Source organism: Pleurodeles waltl, chromosome 3_1 (assembly GCF_031143425.1).
Source record: "Pleurodeles waltl isolate 20211129_DDA chromosome 3_1, aPleWal1.hap1.20221129, whole genome shotgun sequence".
Classification (NCBI taxonomy): domain Eukaryota; kingdom Metazoa; phylum Chordata; class Amphibia; order Caudata; family Salamandridae; genus Pleurodeles; species Pleurodeles waltl.
Genome location: NC_090440.1, coordinates 1550994399 through 1551009492, shown reverse-complemented (window position 1 = coordinate 1551009492; position 15094 = coordinate 1550994399). Strand labels below are relative to the sequence as shown.

At 41.1% G+C, this 15094-nt stretch overlaps 1 protein-coding gene across 8 annotated transcripts in view; it reads left to right on the top strand.

Moving 5' to 3' along the window:
• Positions 1-15094, top strand: part of PKP4 (plakophilin 4) — a 643120-nt gene that overhangs the window by 307306 nt on the left and 320720 nt on the right. For 4 of the 8 annotated variants that reach the window (XM_069225136.1, XM_069225134.1, XM_069225132.1 and 1 more), the window contains exons 6-7: positions 8395-8526; positions 8627-8814. In XM_069225136.1, the coding sequence (XP_069081237.1) occupies positions 8395-8526; positions 8627-8814 (320 nt within the window). The remainder of the gene's footprint in view (positions 1-8394; positions 8527-8626; positions 8815-15094) is intronic. The other 4 variants (XM_069225133.1, XM_069225138.1, XM_069225135.1 and 1 more) reach the window with 1 other exon arrangement.

Genomic DNA, 15094 nt, shown 5'->3' with positions numbered 1-15094 from the left:
ATTTTGTCTGCAAAATGTTTCACAAATCTTGAATAATACTCTGCTAATCTGAGAATTGAACAAAGTTGTTCTGTGTTTGTCGGCAAAGGTGCACATTCAATTGCTTCTAGAAGTTTAATTTTGGGTTTCACCCCCTCCGCTGATAGCGTATGTCCTAAATAATCAACGTGTAATACACCAAATGTGTACTAATCCGTGCTTATCTGTTAAACCTGCTCTTGTAATTTGAACAATACTTCATCCAGTGTGCGTTCGTGACTCTCCATACCCCACACCCCATACCAAAATGTCATCTTGGAAAACCAGAACATTTGAAATCCCCTTCAGTATACTACTTGTGAGTCTCTGGAAGACTGCATAAGCTGAAGGCACTCTGAATGGCATCTGTATAAACTGAATTGCTCCTATAATGGAGTTATAAATGATGTAAGGTGTTTCGAGTCGGAATGCAACCGGATCTGATATGCACTCGACATATCTATGGAGGAGAAGTACTTAGCATCTTTTATACTTGATATCATCTGATTTATATGTGGCAGAGGGTGGGGATCTCTCCATAAGCTTTGGGTAAGAGCCCTCAAATCAGCATATATGCACACTTTTCCGTTGGCTTTGCATGCTAAACCTATGGGACTGAGCCATTCAGAAGACTCTATTGGCTCCATTACCCCTGCCACACACAAATGATCAAGCTCATCTTTGAGCTGAGCTCTCTAAGCAAGAGGTACATTCCTCACTTTATGCACTTTGGGTACACATCCGGATTTCACAATTATGCAATGATTTCATTTTTTCAAGCACCTAATTCATTGGCAAACAATTTGGGTTACTTCACATGCCATTTGTTTCTTTGCACCTTTTCCGTTAGTAACACTTGTTCAAGGAGGTTAGGTTCTAGAACCATGCCAAGTGCCTTTTGCTCCCTCTGCCCCCAAAAGTGCTCTAGCCTTTTTCACAACATATACACTTCCTTTGGCACACCTGTCCTTGTATGCTGTTTTACAATTGAAATATCCAATCATGGATAATTTTACGCCACAATAATCTCCTGGTTCCACATCAGGTGGCATTAATTTGCATTCTCCCAAACCCTTCCATACATGTTTGTCAATTATAGTGTAATGAGAACACGAGTCTGCCCATAGTGTGACTTTGCTCTAGACTAAAATAAACTGATTCACATCTTTGTTGAAGTGTCCTGCTTCTTACAAATGGCAGCAAGGATGCAATATTTCTTCTCCATCTCCCATATGGTTAATGGTTGCTCACTACAGTACACATGTTGGCTTTGGCAATGTTATTAAAACCTTTCTTCCTTTTATTCCTAAGCAATGTTTCACTAAGACTAGCTTGTGTGATGCTGCAACGGTTACTCCTCCAACTGACTGTAAATATGTTTTTTAAAAGTGGCACCAGTCTTTCCATATCATTACCAGGGATCCTGGGTGTTGTACGAATTTTGAAGGAGGTATAATTGATGCATCCATAATAAAATTCAAGTGTCACTGTAACCTTATGTTCTATTGCTATACCGTTTTAAATTTCCCTCATTAGTATTCTCCTTCACATTCAGTTTCAATCAACACATTTACACTTATACAAGCCCATGTAAAAATGTTTGTCCAAGGCCCTACAGTTACAAAAGAATGAACCAAGTAAATAATGTGCCCTAAGTTGTTGAAAAAAATAAAAGTAGTCACCGCTGTCTCTTCGCACCTGTACAGTTCAGCTTAGAAGCGTTGCAGATTTTTTTTCCATAGAATCCTTTAAGGGTGTGTTCTGCGAAGATGCCTCACTCCGCTCTAAATTGGTTGGCAGGCAACCTAATACGACGCGCACGGCATGTCTAGCGTCACACAGGAAACTCCTGTTCATGACTTGGGTGCTGACGCAGCTCCCCAGTCTGTTGCCGGCACAGTGCAAGACAGGCAACTTCTGTGCAGCTGTTTCCGTGACATGCAGCGGCATATTTCACATCATAGGTCCTCCACTCCAATAAAGAACTTGGTTGCTGCAACATGTGGTTAGTTTTCAAACATCCACACAGTGCGTGCGTATCTCCAACGATGCTTGATAGGGCTTTAAACGCCGCACACTCGTGTGCCGCTCTTGTCGACAGCCTCTCCTTATTTTCTTCCGTTGAGGCTTGGTGAATAGCTCCTTTTACCATAGCACTCACTCCAACAGTTTAAGTGATACATCAGATCAAGTCAAATGCAAGGAGTTCAAAGTGCTACCGACCAGCACCAGCGTTTGGACGCGCTTGCCCAGCAATCAAACAGTTACAAAGGTCACATGCAGGGCTGGGGCACATAAACCTGCCGGACCACTAGCATCAATCTTTCTCAATAAAATCCCTGAGATAACTCACCCATTATCCCACAGTCTTGAAATACTCCTTCTGAGCACTTTCTTCACAGGGTCTCATAGATGAGGACATGGGGTTTTCATCTGGAATCAAAAATTCTCCTGATTGTAGAATAAGCTTCTGGACCACTCTTGGTAGGTTGTTGCCATTTTTAAGATACAGGACACCTCGATAAAGATGTGAATCCATTTATTTTAGTCCAGAGCAACAACCCCTTACCCATCCTCTCTAAGTCCACCCTTCACCACAACTGCCTGCATACTCTGCTGGAATCCACAATCTAGAATCCAGTGGAGCCAGCATCGGTTGCTAGGGTACAACATTCTTAAACTTACTTTGTTTCAGATTATTTGCACAAATCCAGCAGTGACAATGCTCATAGGATGCATTGTTGTTAAACTAACTGCGCAAAGTGCTGAACTAATGTTACGCATGCCCAACATTTTGAAAGGGGGTGGATACAAAGATGGATAGCAGCTACATTGATAAGATGAAACATTGACTGGTTCCAATTAGTATCAGAACTTTGCAGAAAGCAAAATGCCCATATGAAACTCACTGTCTAGAGCACCTTCCCATTAAAGGGGCTTGGTCATACACACATCCTCTTTGAAAGCCCAAACAAACCCAAAAACAATCTACTTACCTAATGAAGTATTATCTTGAATAATGTCCAAAGGCATTGGACTCCCTACAATTCCAACTACCTTCTGTACCACATTAAAGACAATCTTACATTTCTATTGAAAGAGCATGTTTAACCAGATTCCTATCTCACAACTCCATCCCCTGTGCTATTTACTATCATGTTGTATTTTAGCTGTTCGATATAAAGTGCTGCACTACATCATGGTTAGGCTGCGTTCTTCAAGAGCTTAAATATATCAGTTTAGTTTATGGACATAAGTAATGCGATGCAGTGGCTTTTTTCTCAGAAGTAAACAAGATGTGAAATTCTAGAAAGATTGATGCTTCTTTAACGCCCTCATGATGTTTGGCTACTAGTATTGTAAGTAAAAGATATAATTTGTGGCATCCTTAATGAAGAAACCCAATTCCAATTTTCAAATGTGTCTAATGAAAGAGGTCTCTGTCTCTCCTCTCTCACCTGTGCAACTAAGTGCACACCTCTGCAGCTAATTGCACCAGGAGCGTAGCAGAGTGATACGGATTAGTATCACCGCTCATTAGCATGGAGAGTTTGGTGTCAGGCAAGGGTGGGGATAGAAAGACGTGCTATTCCCTTAACAATTTGCATTTGCAAAATTAAAGCTTATGGTCTCTTTGATGGGTAAGATGCATTGCTGATCAATTAAATAAACACTTTTGGTATAAAAATTTAAGGTATCCTGCCCTTCCTGTAAAAACATGCTCAACAATTAACATTTTTAAGGAAAAGATTAACACAATTTCCAAATACATCAACAACACAGAAGTCCTAGATATCACCACCACAGTATCATGCAGCAGTACACTCAACTGGACTTTCTTTGACACTGACGACGTAATAAATCACTTTTACTCGCTGAAAGTTATACTCCATGAACCCATCTCCATCTCCTTTTCTTTTGTCAATAACTTCTGAAGTGAAGCTTCCAGACCTCTCCTACATATCCTTAAATTGTCGGTCATCAGATGCGACTTCTCAGACTATCTCACAGTTAAACAGATACTACTGTTATTGATAAATCAACATCTGGATTAATACAACCTTGCAAACCTACCACCCAGTCCATTAACAGCCATTCCTGGGAAGCATTGAGACGGTTTTTGGCAGTCAGCCGCATCTGAAGATCAAGAGCAGCCTGGACTCAGGCCATAAAGCAATACAGACTGTAGTATGGATTGATGGAAAAAATCTGATATGAGAATACAACATATGATAATCCAAAACACTGAAGATCTTTTAGCTAGAAAATACATTTTTTTTTAGCATGGCAGATTTTGGCAAAAAATCCTACTAGAAGACCCAGTGTTTATTAACCTAAGACTGAAATTTTTGTAATTCATTTATTTTACTTGTACTGCCCTGGGGAATCAGAAATGCATAGAAATGCACTTCATTTAGCATTAAATCTGTTTATTAGAATAAATACGTTGATGAGCAGTCAATGCAACACAGATCGTCTTTAAAGTCCAAACACGAATGTCACAGTTGATAAAAAAGTTGAAGAAGTCTGGTGAATACACAAACGCTGCCATAAGTTCCAAAAATTCAGTTCCCCAAAAGTGCTATAAGGGCCTAACTCAGGAGCTCAAAGATGAGCCAAAAGCATATTTATTACAGTGGAGTGGCAACAAGAGAAACCACAAACATTCAAATAGAAACAGTTTCCTTATTCCAGAGGGATATTCCACAGAGCCGCATTAGCTGTGGATTAAACAGTCACTGCACTGTCCTGACAACCAAACGGCTGCCCAATGTAAGACATCATATTCCGTCACCAAGTTCTTGTTCCACACATTGTTGAAGAGCTCTTGCCAAGTCAACTTGAGAAAACGTCCAATTCCATTCTCAGTCACAGGCCCTTAGGTACTGCTCTAAACCAGTAAACACTTGCTCAGTCATGCAAGATCTCTCATGCAGGTCAGTACTTAAATGTTGTATTGATTGAGAAAGGACCCTCATGTGAAATTACATCTCTGCCACCTCAGGACCCTCATGTGAAATGACATCTCTGCCACCTCAGGTGGTTCAGACCCTGGGTTTATCTGACTACTCCTGGATGTTGCAGCACACTAAGAAAAGACGTCCTCACTTCCCCTCTTGACCCTGCAGTAATGCCTTTTAGTTGCTTAGAAAAACACCCTTAGGGGTCTCAGTCTCAATTCAGCAGGCTCCATGGTCTAAGCGCTATAAAAAAAGGCATACTCTCCAGTGGCTGCAAGTGAGTTAATTTCTACAGAGAAAAAGATAACGTTCTATCTCTGATAGTTAAAAAATAATAATTGGGAAATAGATTAATGATTCAGAGGCATAGGAAGGGAAAACAAAGGAAAATAAAGGTGGGTATAAGTAGAGAGTGGTTGGTGAGGTCCACTCTTGAAACTGAGACAAAAAGAAAAAGGAGGGTAAGGGGTAAGGGGGGAGGAAGAAGGAAAAATAGAAATACATGGAGGGGACATAGAAGACATTTGGGTGTCTCTTTCTCTCTACCCCCTCATGGCAAGGAAAGAAAAACAGATGAGTCACTGGTGCAGCTGGGTATAGTGTTAGCCAGAAAAAAGATACTTTTAGAATGTAACTTTGTTATGAAAACCAGTGATATGTGGTGAATATCATTCATCTTGGAAATTATACTGAAACAGGGTAGGTGAATTGGATTATCAACTTTTGTATTTTTTCAGAGATCACATACAGTGGTAGAGACCGGAACCAGTCACAAAATCAGCAATGCGCTCAGATCATTGACACTGGCCAGAATTTCCACAAGTACCTCTGTAGTCTCAAGTCTCCACAATTGTTTTTCTTCCACATCTTCAAATCAGTAGTGGGCTTCAACAGCACCAACCTGTAGTGGATTGTATCTTGACCATAGAAAGAGATCCTAGTTCTTGCACACTATTTGCTCCTTATTTGAACCCATGTCTCTAGACTCTGATGTTCCTGTGGATGCCATCCTTTTGCCGTGTTGTTCAGTCTGTGAATGTATCCCCATTGAGTCCTCCTCGCCAATGAGTATGTCAAGCTTCATAAGTAAACTGAGATACCTCAAAGAGCTCCACACAACTTTAATTATCTAGGTGTTCCTTAATACAAGTCAAGCCTGGATGTCAAAGGCACACCTCAGACGTAATCATTTAAGAGCGGAATTTTGTCTAGATAATAAGGAACAAAAGTAATCAAGGCTTGGCTTTCCTTGATGTCTTCACCCCACTAATTATTACCCAAGCTAAATGCATACTTCCACTCAGCTACAGAAGCTAAACAACAAACAAAAAACTTCTAGCTCTAACTCTTGCTGCTTTGCAGAATAAAGGCTTTCTTCCCATCATAAGTAGGGGGTAACACTCTTCTCCCTCTAAGCAACACTCCACCCTTTTTAACCATATCACTGGATCTCCCTTGAAGAGAACCTTTTTCCAAATTCAGCTCTTTCTACTCCCCCTTTTCTGTAGCCCATACTCTCTGATAGTTGCACTCTATTTAGCACAATACTTCGATGGTTGGTACACTTGTGTGTGCTGTGCAATGTACCTACATACACACATCACTGTACACTCTTTTTCCACATTGTTGTTTTTATTTTGCATAAAACAAGCTTAATTAGCAAATACAATTCAGCAAGAGTCAAATGTAAACACAACTAGGGAGTATTACATCTTAATTTTACCCCATAACATATCTGGAGTTGCAACTATCCTAGGTGTTGATCCCTAATTGGCCTGTAATTCAGACCGCCCATTGCCAGCCATGGTAAATAATAAGTAATACATTATCTATAGAGCGCATGGCTACTCTGACAGAGTGTTGTAGTGCTGGAGCATAAAACAGCAGCCCCCTCTAGCAGCAAAGCCAGAAGCAGTCAGTTATGCTTACCTATAGAACCATGTCTTACGTTTTTTACGAAAAGCTGTTTCCGAACTTTCCTGTCTTAAGTCCAGGGGCAGAGTTCCAGGATTTAGCAGTCAGAAAGCTAAAAGAGCTCATAAGCACTCTTGTTATCCCCGGAATGACTACACGGGAAGTCCCTGCAGATCTAAGATCTCTCTTAGAGATATACTTTCTTAGCAGGTAATGCAGATAACGGGAACCTTTCCCATTTAGAATTCTGTGACAGAAGGACAGAGGCTTGTGGGGGACTCTCTCTCTTATTGATAGGGAGCCAATGAAACTGTTTAAGGGCAGATCTAGTTGGTGCGCGCTTTGGTAATAGTGTTTGCTTATAACTAGCTCCATGTGCCTGGAGCAGGTACATCCAAAAGTGTGCCTAAGCTTGTTTCCCACTCTAGGCCAATTCGAAGAACAGTGTGTATTTGTGGCCTAGGCGTGTCATTGGATGGTAACTCGTTAGTATCTAACTTTATAGAACATGTGTGCAAAGGCTCAGTCGACTCCACAGGAGCAGCCTATAGGGACAGTTTACTGAGTCACCACATCGTGTGCCACAGCCCCTCCCCAGCTGACCAAGTAATGTTTTAATGGTAGCCATACATCTTTGGGGCAGGGGATGCGGGAAGCACGTCTGTATAGGCCTTAGGTTGTTCAATAGTGTATATTAAATTTTCAAGCCTTTGGTCGTCCATAGGTTTGCGGCTCCTGCCCAGTGCATAGCAGTCTGCCTTTTGGTAAATGGTAAAGCTTATGCTGTAAATCCTACGTGTTTTGGGATGTCTTTCACCATCTGAAATAAGCTTGTTCTACGACCCCGGTCAGTGGTGTACTTTTTAGTGAAATACAACGAAATGTTATGATTTTATTCATATTTACATGTGATGCCATCGTCTTTGATGCCTTGCATTTCTTCCAGCTGTTTTTGTTATTCTATGTTAGTTTCTCCAATAACCTCACATCCTTCACATCACTGGTATACTAATACCCATTTTTGCTGTCTCTTGGGCTATTGCTTTTTTGTCATTTTTCATTAACGGCAGGCCTATTTTAATGTAGCTGTGGAGTAGATAAATTGTTTTCTTAAGTATTTGTGTGGATTAGGAATTAACAGTAATACCTATGTTCCATAAACCAGGAGTAAAACACGGGCGTTAGTGATTAAGTAGAATGTGTTGTACAGGCTGCATAAATGCCACAAAATAAATGTATTTTAAAGTGTGGTTTGTGTGCATTGGGTGCGCGGTATTTTTAATTGATGTACATAACGTCGTTCATTAAAATATTTAAATTATGTACTTCGTTTAACTTGTGCCTTTTCGAAAGCTTACTTCTTGTCAAATGTGCTCCAGTCGATATACATAGGTTTTCTTAGGTTATTAGATCGCTATTTTGCTTTGAACTATGGCTTTGCCCCAGTTGTTATTTAAAATAGTATTCCTTCTCACTTTAGCTTCTTTAATTTCTGTTCCAGATGTGTCATCCACGGGTGTCAGTAAACCTAGATTGTCTGACGGAGCCTACCCCAATATGTATTTAATGCGATCTGAGCCGGAAGCTGCCACATTGTATTCGCCAGAACAAACATCTCTGCACGAAAGTGAGGGTCTGTTGTATGCTTTTTAAATACTAGAATGTGCTCCCTGGATTGGTTGTGCCAGATCTGCTCATTAAACAGTTTAATCACATTACCTTTCTCTTTTCAGGATCACTGGGCAATTCCCGCAGCTCAACGCAAATGAATTCGTACTCTGACAGCGGATACCAGGAGGCAAACAGTTTCCACAACAGCCAGTGCGCGGGAAAGACTGACAGGCCGCAGAACACATTCCTTGGATCTGCCAACAACCATCTTGTGAGAAACTCGAGGGCTGAAGGTCAAGCCTATGTACAGGTACAGTGGGCATTGCCTCATCTTTCCAGTGCTCAGCTCTGGCTTGTAGCTCATAATAGCAGTAAACGACCTCGGTGTGGACATTCACCCCCTCTCCCCGGTACTATTCTACACTCTTGAAAAATAGGATACATCTGTTATACACTAATCTTTATAATGTGTGAGGTACATCAATAAATATGTATTTAGAATTCGTGTTGTAGTAGTTATGGGTCTTTCTATTGCAGACCGATACTTAAATAATAGGTCTTTTTTTTATTTAGAGTCCGAGTACAAATTGGGGGGTTAATTCCATCCCTGGAATTGTAAATTGGCATCCGATAATCATTGGATGTGCTAAATAACTCAACATTTGTTACATTTTGGCAGATCAGATTTGTCTAAATTTAACAGACGAAAACATGTGGTATTTACTGCGTCATACGGATTTTGGTGTGTTTATAATCACTTAAGTCCGCATGTTATTTCCCATATTTGTCTAATTTTAAGAGAGTAAAGAATACAGTATTTACTGTGTCATGTGGATTTTGGAGTGTTAAACACCAAAGTCTGCATCGGTGCTATTTATTGCTCCCTATTAGTAGCGTACCCTGTGGTATCGTTATTTACCAGAGATGATAAATAACACCTCAAATTGTAATCAGGCCCCTAGTGATAGCAGTTTTGATCAAACTAAGTATGGTAAATCATTGAGTGTAGCCCTTCTGGGATTCAAAACCAGTGCTCAGACTGGATGCCTTCAGTGATGTCATCAAATGCACTGTGAGGATGCACATTGTTTGAAGCAAGAGTAAGTTGAAGCTACGTTTCATTTGCTGCTTTGACTGGACAATTTGGGGGTGTTTGTAGTTTCTTTTTTACGTTGCAGATTGAAGGTTGCAGGGCTAACCCTAACTGAGGAAGTTTTCGGGTATTCACGTTTAATGTCATCTTGAATGTGCCTCAACAGAGAATTATTTGTGCGAGTTGTAATGTTTTCATTCTTACTCAGCACATCCCCTGAGCTAGGGATAAGCTTAACATCATTTGAGTTAAACTTTCCAAAGATTTAATGGATTTTGTCATATCTTGAGACAAAGGAATACAATATATCCTAGACAATCAGTGAGAGTGGCAGTGGCTGCTGTCTTCATGTACTAGACCTCTTTCTTAGTTGATTACAGATTGTATCCTCATGTTGTGTTTGCTGTACCAGTCTAGTAAATGACCACAACCTCTTGGCCCAAGGCTGTACTCTGCGTTTGGTTAGACCTGTGTGGTAAGCTATAATGCTGTTGCCTGCATACAGTTCAGATTTTGGGTTTCCAAGCACTAAATGCTGACTACACCCTGCATCCCTGCCCCACTTTCTGCCCCAACTCTGTAGAAAACACAAACTAGCCTGCTACTGCGGGGCATGTTTAGTGCACCTGGTGGAGCACTTTTGATTAGAACTGAAAGCTGAGTGGCCTGTTGCTGATGGATTTATGGTGCATGCTATTGGCATGACTAGTGAGCAAGAGCCATTGCAAATATTTTTAAGTGGTTGCATCTATGTTTTAGACTTTCTGGAATGTTAGATTAGTTTTAATGTGTTCAATGTGTCTTTTTTTAAAGAGTTCCATGGTGTGAAGCTTTAAAAAGTATGCATTATTATATCAGAGGTTCAGGAGCAGTCTGGGTGTAGATATCCAGTAGGTAAAGCATAGGTGTAGGAGTTGAAATGTGAAATGAATAACATCGGTCCAATTCCTTGTGTACCACATCAAGAACAGTATCCTTGCAGCTAGGTACCCAGTAAAGACTTTCAAATGTTGAACACATAAAGTCTGTGGGTAAGCTAGTTTGTGGAGTACCTGCCTCCTTCGAAAAAGGCAGCAAGACATGCCTTAGTGAAACATGTTGCCATGTTCCATTTGGGATGAGATCATGACATTGATAGCAGTACACCAAAGAGCATGTTGGAACATTTTAAATATCTTTCTGATTACATCTAACTGGAGAAAGCGAGAATTTGCTAAAGTGTCGACAAAGTGATTGTTTGGTGATTGTGTGTAAGGTTATGTGGAGCTACAAAAACTACGTAGCAAGCTAAGATGGGTGTCATGCATATGGAAGTCCTGACGTTTGAGAGATTACTTGCATAGAAAGTTTGCGATTCTGCTTTTGGATTAAGCAGCTACTTTAAGCACTGTTTAAAAATACTTTGAATGTGAAAAGGCATTTTGTTACATATCTTTAGATAAATTCAATTTTTTAGGACAACATCTGTCAAATTTCCCTAATAGATCTACCCAGGTCCAAATTCTTTAATTGTAGCCCAGTTACATTACAGTTTCAGGCAACTTAAACTAAAATGATCAATGTTGAGTCAAACTTTACCCAAATATAATTTTACACTCACCAGCTGTACCCATCTCAATTGCCATTACTGACAGAATGCTAGGCTGTAAAAATCCAGGAGGGTGATTAAAGATGCTTGGTAGCGTACTGCAGTTTGCCTAGCATTAGAGGCAACTGATGAGAAGGAGCTGCATAGTTTTGGGATTATCAGTAATCCTATTTCAGATCATTTGCATCTCACAGTCACTCTAGTCTGCTTCCTGTCAGCCTGCGAGATTTACTATGACATGTAGGAAAACTAAAAGCAGATTTTGTTTCTCAGCTAACAGATGTTCTAAAAGAGGGAACTTTTACAAGGAAACAATTCACAAGGTAATAAAGGTCTGTGTAAGATCTACGTGCAAAGAACTGCAAGAGGCTTGGTGAGATTGGGATAGGAGGATGATCTTGGAATTACTCACAGGGCGGAGTAATAGAATCTATATAGAAATTGTGATACTCACAGATTGTTGGTATGCCCAGCAAGACTCTTCAAAAACCTTTAACCATGACATTCATTTCACTACTACATTTGAGGTAATGAAAATCATTAATGCTAGTTATAAGAACAAGAGCCTTGATCTGTACAGGGTATCCTGGGACGTATGTAAGTCTAACAAAAAGTTACGGGCCCACTGCTGTCCATGGTTTTGAACATCGTATGTAGCAGTTTGTTTTCCCGAAGATGTAGGGTGTTTCTATCATGGTTCCTTTTTTTTTTTTTTTTTCCCAAAAAGGAGAGAGTCAAAATCCCAAACAATTGATCTTTTTTCCACATCAATTCTATTAAACTGTTAGTAAAGCTTCTGTTGCAATGCTGCTGGATGGGGCAATTGTATTGTACATTCCCTCGGAAGTCCAATATGGTTTTCATTTTGTGTCGGCATGACAGCAGTGTCTGAGCCTTTTCATGATTTCATCTAAATACTATGTCATAAGGTTCCACTCTGCCTTGTGTTTATGGACCTCATAGGTCTGAACTGAGGGTTCTGTGTATCTGCCTTAGGTGTGGATGGAAGTTTAGTATCCTTGTTAGCAGTCCTGCAGAGGAAATATTCCTCAGTGAGCTATCGCCCGAGAGGGGTGGTCTCTGGACCTTTCAGCAGTGTCAGAAGTGTCAAGCAGGTGCCTGTCTGAGCCTCCTTCCTGTTACCCTTATATAAAGATTAGCTAGAAACTGAGTTGTGGGCGTGAGTGTGGGCCAGTCTAAGGCTCCCCCTTGTCTTTAGTGCAAATGTCTCACTTCTTATGCCGCAACCCCCAAAAAGGTGTCTCAATCTTTGACTTTCATGGGGTCTCTTGAGCTGGTTACTAACTTCACAAATACAGGGTTATGACTACTGTGGTGCCCTTCATTTAATTGTAAGCATATTTATAGAACTAGAGAGCTGGTTCCTTTACATATTTAGGGCTAATTTTTGATTCTAAGCTGAACTGATCTCCCTTATATCTGGCCAGTAAAATTAGTACAGTCAATCGAGGGAATATGTATATATATCCTACTGGTGGTTGCCATGTTTCCATTGAAAAAGCATTTTTTGACTTCCCTATATTTTTGGCACTGTTTGACGAATCTTCACAAAATTTTCCCCCCAAAAAATGTTCCAGTTAATCTTGTTGTACATGGGAAGGTTTGGGGTGATCCAAAAAGCAGGGGCCTGCAGCCTTGAGGACTCCGCCACCTCCCCGGGCCAAATGACCGTCAGACATGGGGACTACCGCCTCTCTGGGGCTAAACGAAATATGTGGGGGACCATGTGGCCCCTGCAGCCCTGGGCACTGCCACCTCCCTGGGCTTAAAAACAAAACAATGAGGAGGGGTCTGTTGCAGACCCCGGAGCGCTGGGGACCACCACCCCCAGGGCCTTTGAAGGGGCCATCCCCCAGGGCCTGCTCCTGCTATGTTAGGGGTTGTGCACCACCAGGACATAGCAGTTTGCTTTTGCTGTCAGCTTTTACCAAGCAAAAGCGAACAAAGTCCACTTTCTGATAGCAGGAGCAGTCAAAGAGCTCCCATTAGCGGAAAGCGAATTTTTCATCTGTTTGCCTGCACTCAAGTAAGAGTTCAGAGAAACGGATGAAAGCATTGCTCCCGCAAGCAGAGAGCTGTATTTTAAAGCAGGTTCCTGCTTGTGGAAGCAGTGCTGGCTCTCACAGGACGCGTGGAACCAGCTAGGACCACAGAGGTCTTGAGTCACCCTGGGGTTCTGTCACTCTCTCTTATCCATCCCATAATGTGATGGAAAAGAGAGAGAGAGAGATGGTTATTGCAATGGCCTCGCTATGCAATAACGTGAAAGTGTCCCACTAGCAAGATGTTTAGTTCAAATGTTATAATTATGTTTTGATTGACAGCAGACCATGGTCACTTCTGGCCTAATGGTAAAGCTCCTGGACTGTCAGTCAGTAGGCTGAAGGTTCAAATCATTGTATCTCATGGCAGTGTATTTATTTTCCAGTGTTTTGACTGTTAAACATTCTAAGTGATGGAACATTGAGGTCTTTTTTTCACTCAAAATCTTTGAGTTCTATGTCATAGGTAAGTCTGGAGAGCGCATACAAAGTAGTCACTTTTGGCCTAGTGGTTGAGGTCTCAGGCTGCCACAATGAAGGTTGTGGGTTCTAGTTTAGGTGTGCCTGTGGTCATGTCCATACAATTTCTTTTCAACTTCAAATATTTAAGATACATACTGAAAGATGATCTCACTATATTTACTTAAAAAATGCATTTTCCTTTTCAGTTTGTATGAAAATCTCATTCTAAGTATATCATGCATCAAAGTTTGAAAAAGCTCTCTCTATCAACTTCTTTAAATTTATCTCTCATGGTTATAGGGACTTGGCTGCAGGTCAGGTCCTGCAGCCAATCCTTGCTGTGCACGGCCAAAGGCTGTGCGTGGTGCTCAGTTGGGTGCTAATAGGGGTTGGCCACAAGGCCTGGCCTAACCCCTGCCGTGTTCAGCTGAAGGCCATGTGCGGTGCAGATTTGGGTGGTTATAGGGGTTTGGCTTCAGGCCCTGCAGCAAATCCCCCGCTGCTCACGGCCGGGTGGCTATAACGGTTGGCTGCAGACCCAGCAGCCAACCACCGCTGCACAAAACTGAAAGCCTTGGTGGTTGGACCAAAATATTGTGAATGAAAATTACTGAATGTTAAAAAAACAAGCAGAAAATCACTGAAATAGCCAAAGGTTACAGTGGCATTACAGTTGGGAAACAGAATAAAAAAAAAAATAGAAATTCACTTAAAAAAACAAAGGTTACAGGGACGTTTTAGTTAGGTTATGAATTTACTCGTACAAAACGTTTGAAATTCACCAGTTATAGTTATTTCAGGTAACTATAACTCTTGTCCTAAGGTAACTATGACTCGCGCCCATGCCTTCACTGGCTGTTTTATGGATAATTTTGCAACAAATGTTACAGTGATATTATCAGTGATGTTAAAAAAAAATGTCATGAGTGCGGTAATATCTGGGATAATTAGCAGTGCATGGCGAGGGAGCAAGCTATAGTTACCTTAGGGCATGACATGCCCTAGCACTTTAGTGGCACCACCAGGATGAGGAACCCTGTCTGCAGTGTCAGCTTTAGGGTCCACAGGGTACTGAAGGCTGCTGCTTGCAGGGATTGGTTAGTAAGTTATTAGAAGCTCCAGGATGTCAGGACAGAGCAGATTTGCCACCAGGATTAAAAAAAAAAAGGTTTATAGGCAGGAGAGGCTGCATGGCAATGGCTGCTCTTCTGCTCCTCACAGACTACATTCTGCCTTTCTCCCCCTCTAATTTGGGAGTGCAGAGGGAGGGGCAAAATATATATTTTTTAATAAAATGGGAAACTGATGTTGTAGAGATATTTTGTTTGTATTTGCAAAAAAAAAACGTAATCTCTACTGGGCCCAGTCAATGAGGAAGCAAAAT